Source organism: Pavona decussata, unplaced genomic scaffold (assembly GCF_977016875.1).
Source record: "Pavona decussata unplaced genomic scaffold, jaPavDecu1.1 SCAFFOLD_195, whole genome shotgun sequence".
In the NCBI taxonomy this organism is placed as follows: Eukaryota; Metazoa; Cnidaria; class Anthozoa; order Scleractinia; family Agariciidae; genus Pavona; species Pavona decussata.
In genome coordinates, this window is record NW_028145604.1 from 817,501 (window position 1) to 837,339 (window position 19,839).

The 19,839-nt window shown below is 38.0% G+C and overlaps 4 protein-coding genes across 4 annotated transcripts in view; 3 read left to right on the forward strand and 1 right to left on the reverse strand.

Annotated features, from left to right (window-relative positions):
* LOC146461603 (all trans-polyprenyl-diphosphate synthase PDSS1-like) overlaps positions 1–1,433 on the forward strand; it is a 13,626-nt gene extending 12,193 nt beyond the window's left edge. The window contains exons 8-9 of the mRNA XM_085086440.1: positions 402–482; positions 955–1,433. Of these exons, the coding sequence (XP_084942566.1) occupies positions 402–482; positions 955–1,095 (222 nt within the window). The 3' untranslated portion in view covers positions 1,096–1,433. The remainder of the gene's footprint in view (positions 1–401; positions 483–954) is intronic.
* The window catches only part of LOC146461604 (XK-related protein 7-like), a 7,938-nt gene extending 3,672 nt beyond the window's left edge, over positions 1–4,266 (forward strand). The window contains exon 2 of the mRNA XM_085086480.1: positions 4,076–4,266. The gene's annotated coding sequence lies outside the window, so the exon portion shown is untranslated. The remainder of the gene's footprint in view (positions 1–4,075) is intronic.
* LOC146461605 (XK-related protein 6-like) lies at positions 2,216–4,083 on the forward strand. Its single transcript, XM_085086449.1, has one exon. It carries the CDS (start codon positions 2,257–2,259, stop codon positions 3,391–3,393), a length of 1,137 nt encoding a protein of 378 aa, XP_084942575.1. The 5' UTR covers positions 2,216–2,256; the 3' UTR covers positions 3,394–4,083.
* Positions 4,267–4,404: 138 nt separating the features above from the next.
* Positions 4,405–19,690, reverse strand: LOC146461606 (GTP-binding protein 4-like). Its single transcript, XM_085086476.1, has 20 exons — positions 19,592–19,690; positions 19,461–19,519; positions 17,612–17,723; positions 17,196–17,299; positions 17,019–17,102; positions 16,327–16,379; positions 15,364–15,427; positions 14,612–14,648; positions 14,015–14,107; positions 13,392–13,454; positions 12,409–12,631; positions 10,918–11,114; positions 8,988–9,194; positions 7,927–7,992; positions 7,527–7,573; positions 6,382–6,475; positions 6,167–6,232; positions 5,641–5,772; positions 4,778–4,844; positions 4,405–4,548 (listed from the first exon to the last, which is right to left on the reverse strand). The coding sequence occupies exons 1-20, from the start codon at positions 19,637–19,639 to the stop codon at positions 4,463–4,465; spliced, it is 1,902 nt and encodes a 633-aa protein (XP_084942602.1). The 5' UTR covers positions 19,640–19,690; the 3' UTR covers positions 4,405–4,462.
* Positions 19,691–19,839: the final 149 nt, after the last annotated feature.

Consider the following 19,839-nt stretch of genomic DNA (forward strand, 5'->3'; position numbering starts at 1 on the left):
TTGGTTGTCATTTGTTTTTCATTAGTCAGTTGTTTTCAAAAATAATTCCACATTGCATGCTCTTGAAAACTTAACATAGCGTTTCAATAAGGTAGTAACGTTTAGGTCTCACCCTCTACTGAAATGAATGGTATTTTTCCGGGTTGGTATTGTATAATTGTCCTTGTTGTAAACACAACACTACGCGAAGGAACAGGTTCTTTTTATGTGCGTGGACCCGACCAGCAACTTGTAGCAAATAAGCGAAACTTTGACCCTGATATGATCACCCAAGGTGAATTTTGTTGATATTTAATAACTTCTCCCAGGTACTTTTGTAAGGACAGTATAGGGACAAGATAGGAGAATTTGTTCTTTGATATTAGGGGTTAAAGGCTAAATATTGTTGTTTTGTCTTACAGTTCCCAGATCTGAATGCTCTCATTATGCGTCGATTTAAAGGACCTAATGACGTAGAAGAAGCGCGCAAAGCTGTTCATAAGGTCAGTTGTTTCATATTACCTAAGTCCTACAATTCTTCATTGGTTAATTAGTTACAGTCTACTGTAGTAAAGATTAGGTTCAACTTAATTTAGTTTTTAGTTTATAAAATTAATGTGGATCGTATCTATTATTCATGCCGTAACGGTTATCAACTTTCAAACTTCAACTAGAGAAAATACTTAACTTTTGAACAACAGGAATAGGAACCCTGTTTAACGTGATTTTAATCTTTGGTTAGCGTTAATCACTTTGGATGATTTCTCTCGATTTTCGAAAGCTTATTTTCAGTTTAAATTTGTGAAGAAAAGGCAGAGTCGAAACTGAAGGGCAAAAGCCTTCACTGCTTCGTTATTCATGAACAGGATTCAAAATGATGCCAAGCCTGAAGGAGCTTAATCACGCTTTGGACAAACCACTGCCCGTCATAACCTTATTGTTTTATTCTTATTGTTTTTGCTGTGGTCCTTTTAGACTGATGGTATAACCCGCTCCTATACACTGGCCAGCCAGTACGCTAAGGAGGCAGTCAGACAAATCAACATGTTATCTCCGTCACCTCACCGGGATGCACTTGTTAGGATCACGCATAGAGTTCTACAAAGAAGGAAATAAACTTTCTACCACTTCCACATGTTAATTTTCATCTGTGGCTTGCTAACACAGACTTCTTCGTGTGTTTTGTCGACGGCTTTAGTGACTTTTATACATCTGTGAGCTTTTTGAAAATAAAACACGTTGAAGAGTTTGTTACCAGGCAAGACAACTCCTCCGTCCCTGTCATTCTTATTTTAATTCCAAGGAATTTGGCGTGAAGATGATCCAGTTGCCTGTGCTCTTATACGGAAATAAATTGTAACTTGAAAAAATGTAGACTATTTACTTTTGATCACTGAAGGATCGACTCGAACACATTTTATCATAAAAGAAATTAAAAATCACCTTACTATTAACCTTGCTGTTGTTGTTAAGATGTGCTACCTCATTGCTACCCCTCCCCTTCCTCCCCATTCTTTTCGGATGCTTCCATGTGTAAGCCATGTTGATATTAACTCTGAGGCGTTTGAATCTCAGAACACGGGAAAGCACGCTGTTGAAATTCGCTGAATTACCTTTATTCACACAAGGTTTCATGTGCGACCCTTGTGTGATGAGGTGTTATCTTATTGGTATGCTCGACCAGAGTCCAGGACTGAGAGAGATCAAGGAAAAACCCACTGATGATCGAAAGCCAACGACCATGTGGGAAGAGACGACTCACGTGCTCAGATGCACGCGCAACTTTGTCGCAAAAAATTATGGAGCTGAAGTTTCACAAACGTCGACGGTTCTAAGGTGTTAATTAATAATAATTAATTATTAAGTTTTCTTAACTTTACTTAATCTTAGTTAAATAGATTTTACTTAGTTTATATTTTTTAGTCTCCCCAATTAGTAGGGCACTCGTGCTCGGCTATCCAGATTTGAGACTTAAATAAAGTTGTTATTATTATTATTATTATTATTATTATTATTATTATTATTATTATTATTATTATTATTATGTCTTGATATCTGATTATAACAGGCTGTCGGACGTTATCAAGGCATTTCGCCCCACACCTGAATTCTCTCGAAAACGAAAAATCTTTGGAAAGTTTTTTTATGATATAATTGTAATTTTCATAAATAGTTCACTAAAAATATTCTCCTGAAAAAATACAGAGGAACCCGAAATTTCGCTTTTGACCGACTTTTCGATGACGCCCTTTTATACATAAGTCCCGCTCAGTGAAGATGGAAGAGCTAAAACTAGTGGATTGTCTTAAGTGGTACAGTACGTTTGCCTTCCTTGCTGGAAGCATTGTAAGCTTTGTGGACGTAGTCACTGATGTACTAACTCTGGTGGAATTCTTTCGTGAAGATCACAAGACATGGTTTGGGGTGGGTCTTCTTTTTCTTATCTTGCCTTGTTTTGCGTTTTCGCTGCTGTATTCTATGTCAAGGGTAGATGAACTTGCAACGTCGAGTTACATGAAATGCTGTACAAAGGTACTACTTTGTGGTTTTAATCCCTTCTCAGTCGCTTTGGCGAGACTGCGAGCTTTTATTTTCTGCTTGAGGAATTTCAAGAAACTTTGGGAAGGCCAGAAAATCGAATCAGCCAATGAAGATACTGATGAAGAAAAAGATATTAATGAGCGGCTTTACCACTGCGCGCTTGCTTCCCTATTTGAGGCAGTTCTGGAGTCAGCTCCTCAGTTTATACTTCAACTTTACGCCATAAGCGTTCAAGAGCACCCGGTAGAGATCATTCAAATGATTTCCCTGCCTGTCTCTCTCCTAAGTTTAACGTGGACGTTTACAACTGCTGATGAGTTGCTGCAAAAGGGAGAAACGATCTACGTCCTGACGATAAAACACAAAATTTTAATATTTTTGACTCACATAATACTCTTGAGTAGTCGTCTGTTTGCTGTCGGTTACTTTGTGGTCAGTTACAAGTGGTGGGTTATTGTTGTGCTCACGCTCCATTCCATTGTGATAGCGCTGTTCGAGGTCAGTTGGATTTATGGCAAGTGTGTAGTTGACCAAGGAGCAGTGTTAATTGCAGTTCTGTTTTTCTTTCTCCACTGGCTAAGAGATGATTGGTCAGTAAAGATACAAGATGACGATAATGAAAACAAGAGGAAGAAGGCCAAAAGATTGCAGCTGTTTTCCAATGTCCTGTTTGTTGTGGAGAACATCGCTATGATTTTGTTTTTCTATTTCAGTCCATTCCCCAACACTTGGTACTCGTTACCAGTCACTGTTTGTGTCTGTTTGTTTTCTGTTCTTGGAGCCGTGATAAGAGTCACTCACTTCCGTCTTTTAATGAACAAAAACAACGGTTATACAGTCAATCCAATGTTGGATCTAGCCGGAGAAGAATGAAAATGTATCGACTACAAGTGAACTGTCAATAGTTTTGTTAACTTAGTTTTCAACGGCCCACCCTGGGCCCAATTAATGATAAATAACCAAGGAGTTTCAGGACGAGAGAAGCGCTTCAGTAAGGACAAGCTCAGTAAAATATTGAAAGAAATATTACGCACTAAACATAAAATTTGTTAAAAATCCCTCTGGCGTAAGGCAGACCAGTTGGGTGTTGACATGGGCATCGCCGAGGATTTGAAAACAGGACTACCGTATGTACTCGAATAAGCGCCGCGGCGCTTATTTTATTTTTCGTGTCTCCTGTGCGGGGCTTATTCGAGGGCGGTGCTTATTTGAGGGCGGCGCTTATTTAAAGGCTCATACCACAAAGACAAAACATTTTGATTGTACAAGCAAACGTTCTCAATCTCCTTACTGCAACAGTTACAGGGAAGGGAAAGAGGGAGGTTGGGCTTGTCGTACCGGCGAAGTTTACAGCCTTCACGCAAGAACAGCTGAAGAACGCGAACATTTTGAAGAGAGAACTGAATAAAAGAGCATCAAGATATACTCACTTCGAACTGGAAAACATTACTATTGATGAAAATAAATTCCCATTGCTGGCTTAGAATCGCATTGCAGCGATTACAGTGTATTTTTATCATCTTATGGAAATACTCAAATAAGCGCCGCACCGGAGCTGCGGCGCTTATTCGAGGGCGGCGCTTATTAACCATTCCGCTCCGTGTGCGGCGCTTAATCGAGGGCGGCGCTTATTCGAGTAAATACGGTACCGTGAAATTCTCAAATTGCCTGGAAAAAGGTACGTTTTGGTGGCTTTTACCTTCACTAATTACATCCACATCACCCCCATTTTATCTATCTTAGGTATGATCGGAAATCATTTTGATGCGGAGTAGGTAGGAGTTTACAACTGGTTGGAGGTGGAGTGATGTTATGAACAATGATCACATTATTCGGATCCCTGAGGACGTAAAGAGAAATTAGTCAGTAATCACCAAATACCAGTTCAACAATTTCGGGAATTTTATTGTTACATGCTAAGGCATTTACACTGATCCAAAGGCTATCTTCTTGAGACCTTGTTCATCTTTCGCTTGCCCACAAACATGTGCTTGGGCATCTTGGTGGCAATCTTCCTGTCTGCTTCTCCTGCGAAACGGAAAGATTTGACATCAGCATCTAACTTCACCAAACTGTTCTTGATACAGCCATATCATTTTCCTTGTGAGAATTTGTTTCGGCTGAGAACGAAAGCGTCTAAATCTATAGAGATGTACAAGTCCATTGTTCTTATGACTCCGTTACTTGAAGACATTGTTCGAGAACAAGATCACTAATGAATTCAACACAAATGAATACAAGCTTCACATGCTCTCACCTGCTTTGCCCATTCGGTTGATACCTCTTTGAACAACCTTCGACAGCTTCTTCGCCTTTTTCTTTTTCTACAAACACAATGAAAGAAGGGCGGGAGCTTAATAAACGGGTTCGATGAATAGGTGTTGTTAGTCTGTGGATGTCTGTATCGAACTGTAGAGCTGTTTATGCTGTAAAAGATGCTTCTAGCATTTGAATATGTAGACGGGCATCCTAAAAGATGACTGTTCATGTGGTTAATTATCTTTTTTCCGCACACTGAGGTGGTTCGATTTGCCCCAAGTCGTCTTCTTATGCACCGAAAGAGTGACCGAGGAGCGACGTTTTCCGCCTGACTGGACTGAACGGACTTTGAGAAAGTCTATTCGAGCATTTGAATCGATGGATAAACATTAACATGTGAATTTTCTGTTGAGCAGTATTTTCCTGTGGTACTGTTTTATTATGCTGTACAACGCGGTTCTAAATTTTCAATCTGTGGTTGAAATCTTAATGTATAATTAAAATGAAAGCTACTGAGCAGCACTTCCCTGTCGTGCTGTTTATTATGCTGTACAACGGTTTTAACTTTTGAGTCTGATTGAAATCCTAACGTATAACCATTAAAGTGAAAATCACTGAGCAGTACTTTTCTATGCTGCTGTTCATTATGTTGTAAAATGCGGTTCTAGCTTTTGAGTCTGTAAACGAAGTTCTAAAGTGTGGCCATTCAAACATAAGTAATGCCTTCCTGTGATGCTGTTTACTTCGCTGTACAACGTGGTTCGTGGTTAGCTAATGAGCGGCAGTTTTATGTACTTAAATTGATTGTTCAATGTCTTACCGACCGTTTTAATTAGACCATCAAGTTAAAAATTCCTTTACCTCCGGGGAGCCTATTCCTGACTGGTCACGTGGTGGCCGTGATAAGCTGCGCGCGCCACTGCTGGCTGCTCTCTTTCTCTTTCGGCTCATGGGAGTCTGGGAACGAGCTCTTTTTACTCCTTCTCCCTCTCCCTGAATAAACGCAATTCAGATCAGCGACATTAAAGAAAACTCACAAATAGTACGCGTTGTTTTGAGCTCTCAATATGAAAGCGACGCTAATTGCAATTCTTTTATTATGAAAATCAGTTTGCTTACATATGCAAACGAAACTAATTTCATATGAAAAGATGAACACTTAGCCTCGCTTTCATAATGAGGTTCACAGCAACGATTGATGGTTTGCATGTGACGTCATGGCGGCCATGTTGGGGTACAGGAACAACAAGATTTTTCTCCTCTAGGAGTTAACCTCCATTTTTATGCAAACTATGTCAACGAATTTTCTTTTGTTTTGTACACCAACATGGCGGCGATGCAAACCACCTATTGGACAATATAGAAAATGTTATCAAATACTACAAACCTCCTCGATGCCTTCCATCTCTTCACCAAAATCAGTTTGACCTTTCCTGCTGCGAGTGGCTTGAGCCTAAAAATTAAACACAAAACCATCAGCAGAGATTTTAACTCCATATTTGGAATTTTATGGCATGCCACAAGAGAAATAGCAATTATTATTGCTACACATGTAGCACCAAATAAACAGCTTGACAAACAACAAAAATCTGATCTACTTGCCTTGAGAAATGTAGAACGTGGAAGCTTGGCTTTGTTGTTCCTTGGTTTCATTTCGCGATGTGCTTTGACAATAAGCTTCTTCTTTTCTCGGATTCTGATAAAAAACAAACGAGCTACATGTAGACAGAGCAAAGTTAAAACAAAAGAGAGAAATTCAAGCAAGAAGCCAGTGGGTCAAAGTTGAACTCCATGTGAGTTTGGGCCGTTGTCTCCAAAGTACTGCATTTGATGAGTAGCGGCCGCAGTCTCCAATGCACCAAGGCCATCATACAGCGCTTCTCCTGCATGATGGCCAAGACAACAGCTAGTATAGTACTTTAATATGTCGAGTTAGAAGGATATTTCCTCCAACATTCGACACGCCCCACTCACCTCTAGCTGGTATACAAAGTTGTGGTCTCATTCACTCGGAAGCTTTTCAGAGATTCACACCAAGCCGACCAATGAGGCTGGTTACACCCAGAGTTCGTTATATTCTCAGTGATTCTTTTACGTCTCCAAACCGCAGACAGTACTATCGTTTATATGCGTTCATCCGAGCAACGTGAAGGTCAAATCACTTGCAGTTGTCAAAGCAAAGGTAGCACCTTCTCTTCAGTTATTTTATGGGAGTGTTGGTCCGTCCGGGGTTCAAAGCCACGACCTCCCGCTCAGCTGTCTGGTGCTCTACCAACTAAGCTAACTAATGTACAGGTACATGCAGTGCGGCAGTACATGTAAGCTAGCTGTGTGGGAAGCTAATATGGCTGCAGACGACCTCCTTATTCAATAAATTAACTGAATTTAGCTTCCCTTGACTAACAGAAAGAAGCCGACTGGTGACCAAGTGCAGTGTTCAGTTATGCAGTGAAGTGATTCTCAAGTGTTCTTAACATTTGCAGTAATTGGCAAGTAACTCAATAATGGAAGGAGCAAGCTTACAACATCGGATCCTTAATAAAATTTAATAACAAATGTCTCAGGATTTGCATGCTGTCATACTGATGTAGGCTGCTTGCATTATGGCTAGATTATGCACAGATTGGGCTCATGTACTGCGGCAGTAAAATGACAATGGGGATATAAACCAATCATGGCGCTTGTGTTTCTTTGAACCGTTAAAATCCACGAGAAACATAGATGTTTAAAATCAAAGATGAACTCACTGCTCAGCTTTGTTTCTGATCTCTTCCTCATCGGAGTTCAATTCTTCCTAAAAAACAAATTAAACCTAAGCTCAGTCAAGTGTTTTAACAAAAAAATAATATTTGCGGATAAAATTTGACAGAAAGCTTCATTGTAACATTAGATAGTCGTTTCGAATGGGGTAATCACAGGGAATCTATAGAAAAAATGAATTCTGCAAAATTTAAAAATACCACTAACAAGTTTTGCTAAATAGTCGGGAAAGCAGCAAATGGATCGCGATTTTTAAGAAGATCATGATCAAATCGAAACGTATTACAAATTAAAAAAATTCACGATCTTTTCGCTAAATAGTATGTTAACGGTTTCTAGCATGGAATTCAGAACTTCCATTTCAACAATCAACTTATAGTAACTTACCGGCTCTGAATCGTAAAGCCCTGCAGACTCGCGTAATTCTTCTTCTTTCTCTAATTCTTCTAATTTCTACAATTAATGGAAAACGTTAAACACAGAACATAGAAATTGAGGAAATAAAATTGCTCCAATATAGTAAAAGAACTACAATGTTAACACTTTCAATAATTTAATCACACTTGTATTGATCTGGAGTAAACCTGGAGCAGTTTTAGAAAAATTTAAAAGCCCTGTTTTCACCAATGTAATCCGAGCCCAGTTGTTTCAAAACCGATTAACGCTAATCCACAATAGAAAGTTCAGCGATGTTTGTACCTCCCTCAATGGAAATGTTTTTGAAAGCTAATTTTAAGCTAAGGTTAAAGAGAAGCTGATGCGCAAAGTACTCCCTAACCCTGGGTGATTAGCTCAATCATTCTTTGAACATCTGGACCCTGGCTGTCAAGTTCATAAGTATGCTGGTTGTTTGTTAACCCAAGGGTACATGCATTTTACCTTGTCAGAAGTGTGTCATTGTAAGAGTACTACCTGTTCCTTCCCTCCTTGTTTTACAGAGAACGGGATTATCCTTTGAATGAAACACGATCAAACCTCTCACAAATGAAAACACTTAACATGGAACACTCAAGCGTTGAATTAGGACAGCTTTCCTTACAAGAGGAGTCCTTTTGTCAGAAACTAAACGCCTAGTCATTACGGGTTATTGTAGTATTTTTGTAGTTTTGTTCGTCTTTTCAGTGCTCAAAGGGCAGACAGTCTTGTCAAGTATTACTACAGTTCACCCAGCTCCGTAACAAATGTAAGTGGCGTTTTCCATCAAGTTCTCAATTTTACGCTAGTTCACTTTGTAACGTTTTGTTTGCTTTTATCTATTTTAGTTTTAAGAACTTCACTTCAGTGCAGTTTCTTCACTGTTTCTCTTCAGTGCAGTTTCTTCGCCTTTTCTTTGCTCCTCTCCTGTCCTTTAATAAAGCGTATCAACATTGTAACAGAATTCTCGAGTTTTTATTACCGCTGTGGCGGTTTCAACTTTAAGGAATACTTCACTTCGATTCATGGCCTACCTTCATGATATCCGGATCAATAAAATCAGCCACATTTTTTCCAAGGTAAATTTCAGGTATAATATCATGTTTCTCATCATCTTTCTGTAAATCCCAGTGTTGCCGCATGTCTGTGAAGTAATCCTCTCCAAGCTCATTCTCAAGATCCTTTGCTAGTTTTCTCTTAGGTTTGGCTTGTTCACTGGCTTGCCGCTTATCTAGGACGGCCTGTGGGGTGTAAAAAAAATACAATTTGAACATTAAAATTACTGCTAAGCCCTTTTCCTTTGTAACAAATCCCTTAGTACAAGGTTTAAAAACAGGAGTACCTGATGGGGCCGCTCGACTAAAAGCCCGCTCTGCAGGCTGAAATAGAGCTGGCTGGGAACTGTATACACCTCTGTTTTTTTTTTATAAGAACCTTTTTTATAAGAACGTCGAGGTTGAGATTGACCAAAATTTTAAGAACGTATTAAGAACATTCCTCAGGCTGAGAGTCGATTAAGAACGTTTTTAGTATTTTGCTAATCTGTATATAAAATCAAGGTAACAAATGTAAATTAACCAAAATACTTAAGGGAATGTTTGGTGACACACATCTCAGTTTGTTATAATCACTTTGGTAGGTTTCCTGGTCACGTCCGCACTGATTTTCTGAAATACATCGTTTTCAGCCTTAAATCGCAAAAAATGTAAGAACGTTCAGCCTCAGCTCCAAAATTAGACGTTCTTATATATATATATAAAAAAACAAACAAACAAACAAACAAACAGAGTGTACATTAGACGATTAACTGGCTGGAACGTTTCTCAATATCTAGTTTGCTGAGATTTTTTTTAATAAAACACTGGTTCTAGCTGGGTAAAAAATGTCTCGTTTGTTTTCCCTGCCTGTCAGAACCCCTGTCAGGCTCGTAAAAAATCGTATTTGACTTTTCGCTCTAACACTGTCTTTACCAATGAAATTTGAAGGCAAGTAGCGCGCCAGGAAATAACGGTGGCTCCACTGTTTTCCATCTTGTGTTGTTCTTTCTATCTCTATATCATCCTGTGTATGTCAGCTCTCAATATAAATGTGGTAATACAGAACTATTTCATATCATAACAACTCGGCGGCGTGATCAACAACAGCCAGAAATCCGTCTGCATTCGCAGGCTAAAACCTACAAGTGATAACGTACATGTCTCTTTTGTTTGAAGTCGTTGAGACATCGACCTCTGAAATCCCCGCGAGTCAGGAGTTATTCACATTAGGATTAGTGAGTTGTGGTTGTCCCTGTGTATTATTATTATTATTATTATTATTATTATTATTATTATTTTTAATATTTGGAAAAAAGAAAGGGCCCTCTAAGCTCGGCGGACTCAAAGCTGACAGTGAGTGGTGTCCGGGAACTGCAGTCAGCCCGGAGGCGACAAAAGTACCAGGCAGAAATCGCTGAAATTGCCTCTGAAGGCAATGTTTCACTATGCTATTCGATTCACCAGAGCTCACCACTTACTGTCCGCTATGAGTCTGTCAAGCTCAGAGGACCCTTTCTTGCTCAAAAATAAAAAAAAAACTAATCTGACACAGGGGTGACCACAAACCACTAATCCTAATGTGATGTGTAATGTATTCAGTTCCCAGCCAGCTCTATTCCAGCATGCAGAGTGAGTTTTAAGTTGAGCGGCCCCTTCAAGTACTCCTGTCTGAACACAACTTTCTCCAGCTGCCTATAACATCAGCATTCTCATCTGACTTTTTCCATAGCAGAACATAATTAACTATCTTAGAGTTCTCTCCAGGAGAAATGTTATGGTTCAACAACTTGCAGAGATAAATAATGAAGAGCCTCCAGTAGGTTAGAACCATACAAAAAGAATGCATTGCAATGCATAATCCACTATTTGTAAGCTGCAAGTTCAGCAAACTGTGGATAAAAATCAACAAGTGAGTCACTACAAGTACCTGAGGTATGCACGGCAATCTTTCCTTCTGGTCCCTCTGGGTTGGCATGGCAACATGAAGTCTGTTCATGACATCCTTTGCTTTCTTGCTCTTCATTTTGACCTCCACTCTTTGAGCCAGAAGCTGGTCACAGGCTTCAGTTTTGACAGTCATCACACCTTCCTCACTGACTGTACTCATGGGAAGAAGTGTCACCCCTGCAGGTAGATGTACAAGAGAAACTAAATGGTGAATTCTCTGTAAAAAGGCAAGGCATTATATGCATCATTCAAACAACTAAGAGGATCCCCAAACATAGAAACTATCACCATCTTTGTTCTAACACTACCGGTAAGTTACACAACCTCCACCATCAAAAAACAGCACAAAATCTTCACAAGTTTAGGGGTTCAGAATGTGCTGCTTCATGTCTGCTTGCTTAAAGGGGAAGTATCATGTGGTTTTTTATATCTTTTGTTAATAAATGATGAAATAAGACCTTCAATCAGCTGCCAAATAATTCTAGAATGACAAGAGGAAAGAAATCAACTCAATTCTTGAAAGGAACAACGTGTGATCTGTTCTAGCACATTTTGGAAAAATGTTAGGCTATGTTTTTCAAGTTTCAATCCATACCGACCTACCCTCCGTCTGGCCAGAGGCACTAATCGGCAGTTTTATTGCACTGGGGTGATAGTTTATAACAAACTTGACAATTATTTCTTTGTTTCTGCTGACAGAGAAACATTTTTGGGTTTTGAAATGGCAGCAAATTTGCATGATACTTCCCCTTTCAATTGTGCTTACAACTCTACCAACCAAGGGGTAGTTACCTTACACAAACATGCTTCTGAGTTTGAATTAAACTGGCTGATAAAATGACCAAGAAACAACATAACAAGGCATGCTTTAATTTGCAGCTACAGTATTTCAATTAACATTGTCTGATCACAGCTTAAAGCTTAAAGACATCTTCAAAGAGGCTGCCACCTCATCCATTTGATATCCTAACATTTCTTTCATCCAAATGGCTCGCCATCGTATATCTTCACTAAACGGACGAGGCATAGCTGATTTTGATGAACGTATTCAAAAAAAAAATCCACAGAATCTTGAGGTCTTGTCTTATAGCTTTATACTTTGATCCAACAACGTTAATTGAAATAGCTGTATACATGTAACTGATCAGTGGTGAAATTTTTAATGGGGAAAAAAGTGATTGTAACTGAATTTAGTACAGACTGTCATGTCAGTTGCAATAAATGTCAGCCAAACAAGCTTCACTGAAAGCTTCAAGATGAGCCTTAAACTTACATCTGTCATGTTGAATTTTTCTCCTGACTAACAGTGCCAGGCTGGACTGAGACACCCAAGATATTCAATTAAGCTTTTAAGATTGAAAAAAAATAATTAACTAAAGGTTTCTAATTTCAGTAGGCCCAAAATAACATTCAATGCATTGAAATAATATTTTTATTATTACTTCATGATAGAAGTAACAGTATAACATACCATCTTGATCAAACACTTTAAGCAATTCCTTTTTCTCCTCAGGCAATTCTTCAGGTCTCATGACGTCCACTTTATTCATGATAACCAGCAGTGGCTTGTTTGCAAAGAGAGGTTTAATGCCATTAAACAGTTCAATCTGCTCCTCCAGTGTGTGGCCACACTGCTCAGAAATGTCCATGATGTACAGAATGGCTGCTCGCAGGTGAGCAAGGGCAGTGATGGCCTGATGAGTTATAAAAAAAATTACTTGAGAAAAGCTACATTTAAAAAAATGATATCACAAAAAGTACTGCTCAGTAGCTTCCCTCTGAATGGTAACACTTAAGGATTTCATCATCAAAACCTCAAACTAGAGCCACCTTGTAAAGCATAATAAACAGTACCCCTGGAAAGTACTGCTCAGTAGCTTTCATTTGAATGGTCACACTCTAGGATTTCATCTACAGACTCAAAAGTTAAACCCAGCTTGTATGTACAGCATAAAAAACAGTATTACAGGAAAGTACTGTTCAGTAGCTTTCATCTGAATGGTCACACTTTAGGATTTCATCTACAGACTTAAAAGTTAGAACCACCTTGTACAGCATAACAAACAGTATCACAGGAAAGTACTACTCAGTAGCTTTCATCTGAATGGTCACACTTTAAAGATTTAATTTACAGACTCAAAAAGTGGAGCTACTTTGTACAGCATAATAAACAATGTCAGCTGAAAAATACTACTCAATTAAACGTTTTCACACTGAATCAAAAGTATGAACCACCACACTACAGCATAACAGTCACAAAGGAGAGTACTGATTAGTAACAACAAAGCTTTTATTTCAGCAGACACAATTACAGCTACATGACTATTTGTATAAACTTGTACAGCATACATAATTATGTACTTTGAATTGATGATTTAGAATTTTATGCACATACTCAGTAGAGATAGTCTTTAACAGACAAGTGGAAAAGGTAGACTCCAAGAAAACTCATACCTGCATTTCTATGGTGTTTCTTTCTTCCAATGAATGATCAAGAATTCCTGGAGTGTCAACTACCTAAAAATGAAAGAAACAGTTCAATCACACAACCTTGGACAAAATCAGTTCAGCTAAATGCCTGAGTATTTCGTTGGCAAATTACAGGAAAATGAAAGTGAACCTTGCCTTCCATCTTTCCTATTTAAACACTCTTTTTGGCAGCAGAACAACATTGATAAGGTGAGAGGGGGTGAATTGTTCATGTACACCTGAATGGATACTAACTGAGAAAGGTTCAATTCTATTACATAGTTGTCTTATGGAATCTTTACATAGTGGCAATGCTATGCAAAATGAGGGCTGAGCAATGAGCTCAACAATTACATAATATAATTTTCTGTGATGAAGTACCAGAACTCTAACTAAAATCTGGGCCACAGTTCCTCTAACTAGTTTCCAAGATATAAAAACGTATTAAAAGATTAAAGAGACATTGAAAACTCAATTAATCCTGCATACTTGTACTATTATCAGTTTGGATTTTTTTTCTGCACATTATTCTTCTGTCATTTTATTACTATTGTTTTTGCAGGGAGCATAGCGCTGTCATGATATACCATTTTTGTCTCAAGACTGACCTGCCATCTGAGATATTTGTAGTCCATGTGTCCAACAAAGAGCGATTTAGTAGTGAATGCATAAGGTTGGACTTCAACATCAGCTCTTGTCACCTTATGAAATTAAACATAATTATTGTAGCAAATTAAATTAACTTTGATGCACCTTACAGAGTATATATAACAAAATTCCATTGAAACTACTGGCTGATACACATAAAGCTGCTAACAGAAAAATACCAATGTTACTAAGACACATAGTCAATTACAGCTTTAGGTCACACACACAAAAAAAACCATCCTAACTAGTTTTATTCAGTTCAACATTCCAGGATGAAGCATTCAGTGATAGTCTCTTGCAACAGAGGTATACCATTACTGTTAAACACTAAAATTAATTCCCAGAGCACTTACAGGGGACTGTCCTTCTTTATATTCATCACTAAGATTGCAGACCTTTTAATGTACATATCAGTTGTTGAAAAAAATTTAATGGATCATTCTACAGGTTATGTCACGAATACCTCCATTGATGAAACACAAGCTCATTGAGCACTAGACAAGTATTCATTGACCTTTTCTCTTGAACACATTATTAATACTAAATTTAATAATCACCTTGTTCATAAAACTTGATTTACCAACATTAGGAAAGCTGAAACAAAAAACACATGTCTTCAGTAAATTGAGTTGCATTTTTTGCCTACAGCACAAAAAATAACCAACTGACAGAAAAATTTGATTTCACGGAATTTATGCCAAACAAAACAGGTTTGTACAATAAATTATTTTTTAGAATACCATATTTATTGTAGTAAATAGTCTCTATGCAAATGGATGGTAATGAGCACAGAACTAATCAAAAGGTTATCTCATTGTGAGAGCCTGAGAGGTAATCAGAGTACATGAAATTTACTGAAAGAAAGAGAGTTTGACTTCTCATCGATATTGGAATGAAAATCTACATAATCTACCTTGTAATCTACATAATGTACAGTGTGAGGAGATTTGAACTGCTTGTGAGCACACAAGAATCAATATGAACATGAGAGGTAACTCTTGTTCATGCCCTTTGGCCCAGGCTTAAAAATAAGCTACAGTTGTATGGATAAGGCGTTATAAGTTTCTAAAGAAACTGTGGTACTTTGTCGGTGGAGAGTAGAAACAAATGTTTGGTTTATCAACAGAGTTGAAAACTACAGTAAATTAAGGTATATTGACCACTGTAAAGAGACTCGAGTGCTGATTAAGAACATTATTTATGACTCCTCTTTGCAATCCCTAGCACCAGGATTTAATCTTAGCGTGCACATTGCATGTCTTTGTACAGTTTGTCATGCACAGGAAAGTTTATTCATCCAAAAACCTACCCACAAACCAACAGAGTTCTTGTATTTGGATCAATTGATGGAAGCCTGGCCACATGCTGTCGAACTGTACAATGTAAATAACAACAAAATAAATATGTGCTTAATAGTGACATTACGGACAAAAAATGCTGACACCAGAAAAAGTGAATGTATAGTCAAATTATTTTTGCAATACTCATAGTTTCACAGCAAATCAGTTGAAGGGGTGCCTGGAAAAAAGCCCTTTGTGACTACTGATAAATAGCTAGATTCTCCTTTCAAATTTCATTGTATTCGCTTGTGAAACAAAAGGAGAATTTGACCTTACATCAAAAGTCACTTAGGGCCTTATTCCATGCACCCCTTCAGTTGTGAGATAAAGATGAGTTGTTAATTAAAGTTCAACAGATTAGGAAATTATGAGAAGCTTTGTACACTGTAGTCAACAAATATAAGAAGTCAACATTTTGGTCCAAAGCACATTGTATGGATAAAAAACAATGAAAAACTTCACCCCAGGGTCTTTGCAATAATTATTCAAAATAGTGGACATAACACACACACACACTTTGCTTTCATCTTCATTAAATTTCTTCCTAAGAAATGAGTGTGAATCACAAGGAGAATTGCAACTCTGGGGTTCATAACCATCTGACAGTATAGGTATGTCTGAATTAAGCAAACAATGCAGACACGATGCAATGGGACCATTGGGACCATCCACTGGTCAGATTAGCCTCTGCTATTTGCATGATCCCAACTCACTCCCTAAGTAGATGTTATCTCTGTACCTTCATTCTTAACTTATAATTATTTATTTATTTGTATATGTTTATTTCTTATCTGCATCTCCTGTTAAGTTGAATTGAATGAAATAAATTATCTGATTATCTGATCTGAATGCAGGTTGGATAAATATATGCACCTTTTCTGATGGAATGTCAATATTGCAATTTGCCATAACAAAACTTAAAACATTCTTACCTTGTTCCAAGTATTGCAAACTCTGGTTTTGTCTTTTCATTATTGTGCACATCCTATTTGTTAAAAACAATGAAAATATTTTGAATTCCCACTTTGAGTAACTACAAGATATGAGTAAGTATCCTTACAGCCTGTAGATACATGTAACAACCATACAGGGTACAAGAGAAATGAAACTGCCTCTTATCCATGCAAATGACAACTGAACTATCAAGAATATGCCATATTATTTTTTAATTAGCTCCACACACACAGAGATCAAGGGAATGTTGTGCATGTAGGTGGATTCAAATCAAACAGTAACATGAAGGAATGGGTGAGAATTGGAAGACCAATGAAAGAAAAATGAAAAATAATTATTATACGGAAAAAACAAGAGAAGTGAACATAATTTATGTGTTAATGAAGGTTACAGCAAGTTATGTTGGTGACAGTGAAGATGATGATGATGTGGACGACGACAGCAACTTTTAAGTGATTGTGATGGCTATTGTGACCACGATGATGATGATGATGGTGGTGGTGATGATGGCCATTATGATGATGATGATGATGATGATGATGATGATGATGATGATGATGATGATGATGTCAGATGGCAATGATGATTATGATGACACATAAGAACATACATTTTCACAGAATATTTCAATATATATATATATACACTCTGGTGTGATTAAACTGCATACCTTCCAAGAGCTGCTCTTTTTAATTGTTTACATCTGTATAATGAGTCACCATACTTCATAAGCCTCACGTAATCCTTGGCAACACTGTAAAAAGGAAAAAGTGGAGTATACATTGTTTTATGCAGTTTCTGCCATCAAAAGGTTAGTTGACTCTGAAATATTCTAAGGTAGCCTTACTTGTCAATCAAGTGCCGTGCAGTATTTATTTGCCCTAAAGCCAGTTTGTAGTGATCCTTATCATAAAGAACATTCATCAAATCGGCATAAAATGGGTGGATATCCTGAAAAAAAATTCAACCAAAGTCTTTGTGAGAAAATATATTTATTTTAAAATTAATGCAAGGCAAATGATTACAGGCCAACAAGGTCTACTGAAACAAATACATGTAACACTAATCCTGATAATGACACACCACTGTGTCCTCATCCCTGCACCCTCATGAAAAAATTTGAAATTGTGGTATGTGGCTGCTTCTTCCTAAAGTAAGGTATTTATCCTCACAAAACACTGCACAGTTACGATGTTCATCACAAACTAGGGATCAAAGAAAAATATGTTTGATCAGTATTTTAACAGTTTCACAGATCCATACCTCTAGCCTTGGAAAATCGGTGATAATCTGAGTCAGTTTGTCATGGTAATTCTGTTGGGTGAACTTGATCTTTCTCATGTAAAAACCACGAATCCGGCTTATTTTGTAGTGTCTGGAGAAAAGAAAACATTTAAATATTCACATCTGTCTCAGTTCTGACAGGCTTGATGTTTTGTGCAAAGTTTTGGCTACTATACTTGTAAAGACGACAGGGGAAAATGTCTTTTTCTATGGCTTCAAAGGGCAAAAATTGAAAGGAAAGTATGAAACTAAATTGGAAATTCCAGAGAGGGTGCAGGTTCTTAGAGAAAATCCATTTCATGGGGGAGGTATGGCTATTTTCTGGAACTAAAAAGTCATGTCATGATAATTTTCCAAGAAAGCAGAAGTTTGAGATAGTACGTGCTAAATTACTGGGAATGGTACCCAGGGGAAATGAGCAGCAAGAGGTTTGAGACATCCTGTGTTTGTGAGAGAGCGGGGTCTACTAACGGTAGTAGGCAGTAGCATTTTAAAGTACTGGATTCAGAGGTTAAACAGGCGGACTTCCGACTTGAGCGCCAAAGGTGCAAATGTTGAGTGCCGGAGGTACAAACTTCTAGGGGAGTCCAGAGGCATGCTCCCCTGGGAAATTTTTAAAATTAGACTCTCTAAGATGCAATTTCCTACATTCCCTGGACCGGAATTGATGTGACGTCATGGCAGCCACATTGGTGTACAGGAACAATAAGATTTTTTCCCCTCTGGGACTTGACTTCCATTATTATGCAAACTATATGAACAAATTTTCTTTTGTTTTGTACACCAACATGGTGGCAATGCAAACCACTGCTTTGCAAGTATATTCTCTTCAAAGCCTCAAGCTGATTAAGATCTGTATACCTGCCAACTCTCACACATTATGCGTGAGTCTCACGCCTGCAGCTAAAGACATTGCTCTCACGCCGAGGACAATTTCTCACGCCTGACTCACAAATCCGGACGAATTGTTCTTTAACACATGATTAATAACACAAATTCAATTCAATTTCCCCTGAAAAGGCGCTTAATGTTGACTTTGTGTCCTAACTGTATTACAACACACTGAAATTTTTGCAAAAGCTTTCAAACGTCTACAATCCGTTTGAATCGGAAGTGTTCAAAGGTCGTCGGAACATCTTCGGACATTTTCGGCAACGTTTGGAAGTCTTCGGAAAATAGTGGAAAATCTTCGCAAGTGGCTGGGACGTTTTCGGAAATTCCGGTCATAACAAGACGAAAATCTCACGCGTTTGACTCAGAAAAAGTTGGCAGGTATAGATCTGACTGGTTAGGTCTCTCACCCCAAAATCCAATCAATATAAAAGTGGTACCAAATTCAACAAGGCTTCATACACTTCATGCAAGCCTATTTATTTTGACCATTAATTCAGTTCATGAACACTGGAAGATACAAACAGTTTCATGTCTAGAAATTTACAACACACTGATAAGCTTAATAAAAACCTTAAAAAAACCTTAAACCTTAAATGATATTACTCGAAGTATAAAGGAAAGGAAGGCGCATCTACAAGCCGCAAAGTTAAAGATTCAACATCCAGCAAGCAGAGTCTTTCTTGACTCCCCAGGGAAAGAGGGAAAGGCATTTCTTCACTCGTGGAACGAAAGGTTCTGCTGGCAGGGTGAAGATTCAATTGCATGATATCAAAACAAATTTCAACTTCTTGGCGCATAGAACGCCAAGTGATCCTTCATAAACTACGATCACATAGCATATTAATAGCATTTATACTGTTCTCCATTCGTACCAGTTTTAATGTTAGTGAATAAAACTTAACAGCTGATATTTTAAAAACAACAACTAGCTTACCGATGAATTACTGTCGGCGTTTTTCTTTGCGTTCTCGAAAGAACAATGTCGACAAAATCCTGAAGCAGAGATTACTTTCATCAGTAACTTACAAACACAAAAAGCAAGAAAAATTCTTGTTTGATGCTTACCTTTGCCGAGGGCACGACTGTTATTTTCTTGAAGTTGTAGTGCGCCATGTTGGATTGGCGACAACACGTGAAAGGAAAGAATTTTTACCATCTGATACAGTATATGACCTCGTACATGACATATGTACCGACATTGCGCAATGCAGCAGCTGACCTGAATGCCGGGGAAAAGAAGATAGGTCTGCAACGTGTGCACATTGAGTGCAAATTTGAAACTGATTTTTCGCTTTGCGAAAAAAAATTAAAGA

What these genes read in the sequence shown, in the direction of transcription:
- LOC146461605 (XM_085086449.1), top strand. Translation starts at nt 2,257, where the DNA reads ATGGAAGAGCTAAAACTAGTGGATTGTCTTAAGTGGTACAGTACGTTT.
- LOC146461606 (XM_085086476.1), bottom strand. Translation starts at nt 19,639, where the DNA reads ATGGCGCACTACAACTTCAAGAAAATAACAGTCGTGCCCTCGGCAAAG. An exon ending in ATCAGAAACAAAGCTGAGCA is followed by an intron (nt 6,476 to 7,526) that starts GTGAGTTCATCT and finishes GTTTTTTATCAG; the next exon opens with AATCCGAGAAAAGAAGAAGC. An exon ending in CACGTTCTACATTTCTCAAG is followed by an intron (nt 6,233 to 6,381) that starts GCAAGTAGATCA and finishes TTTAATTTTTAG; the next exon opens with GCTCAAGCCACTCGCAGCAG.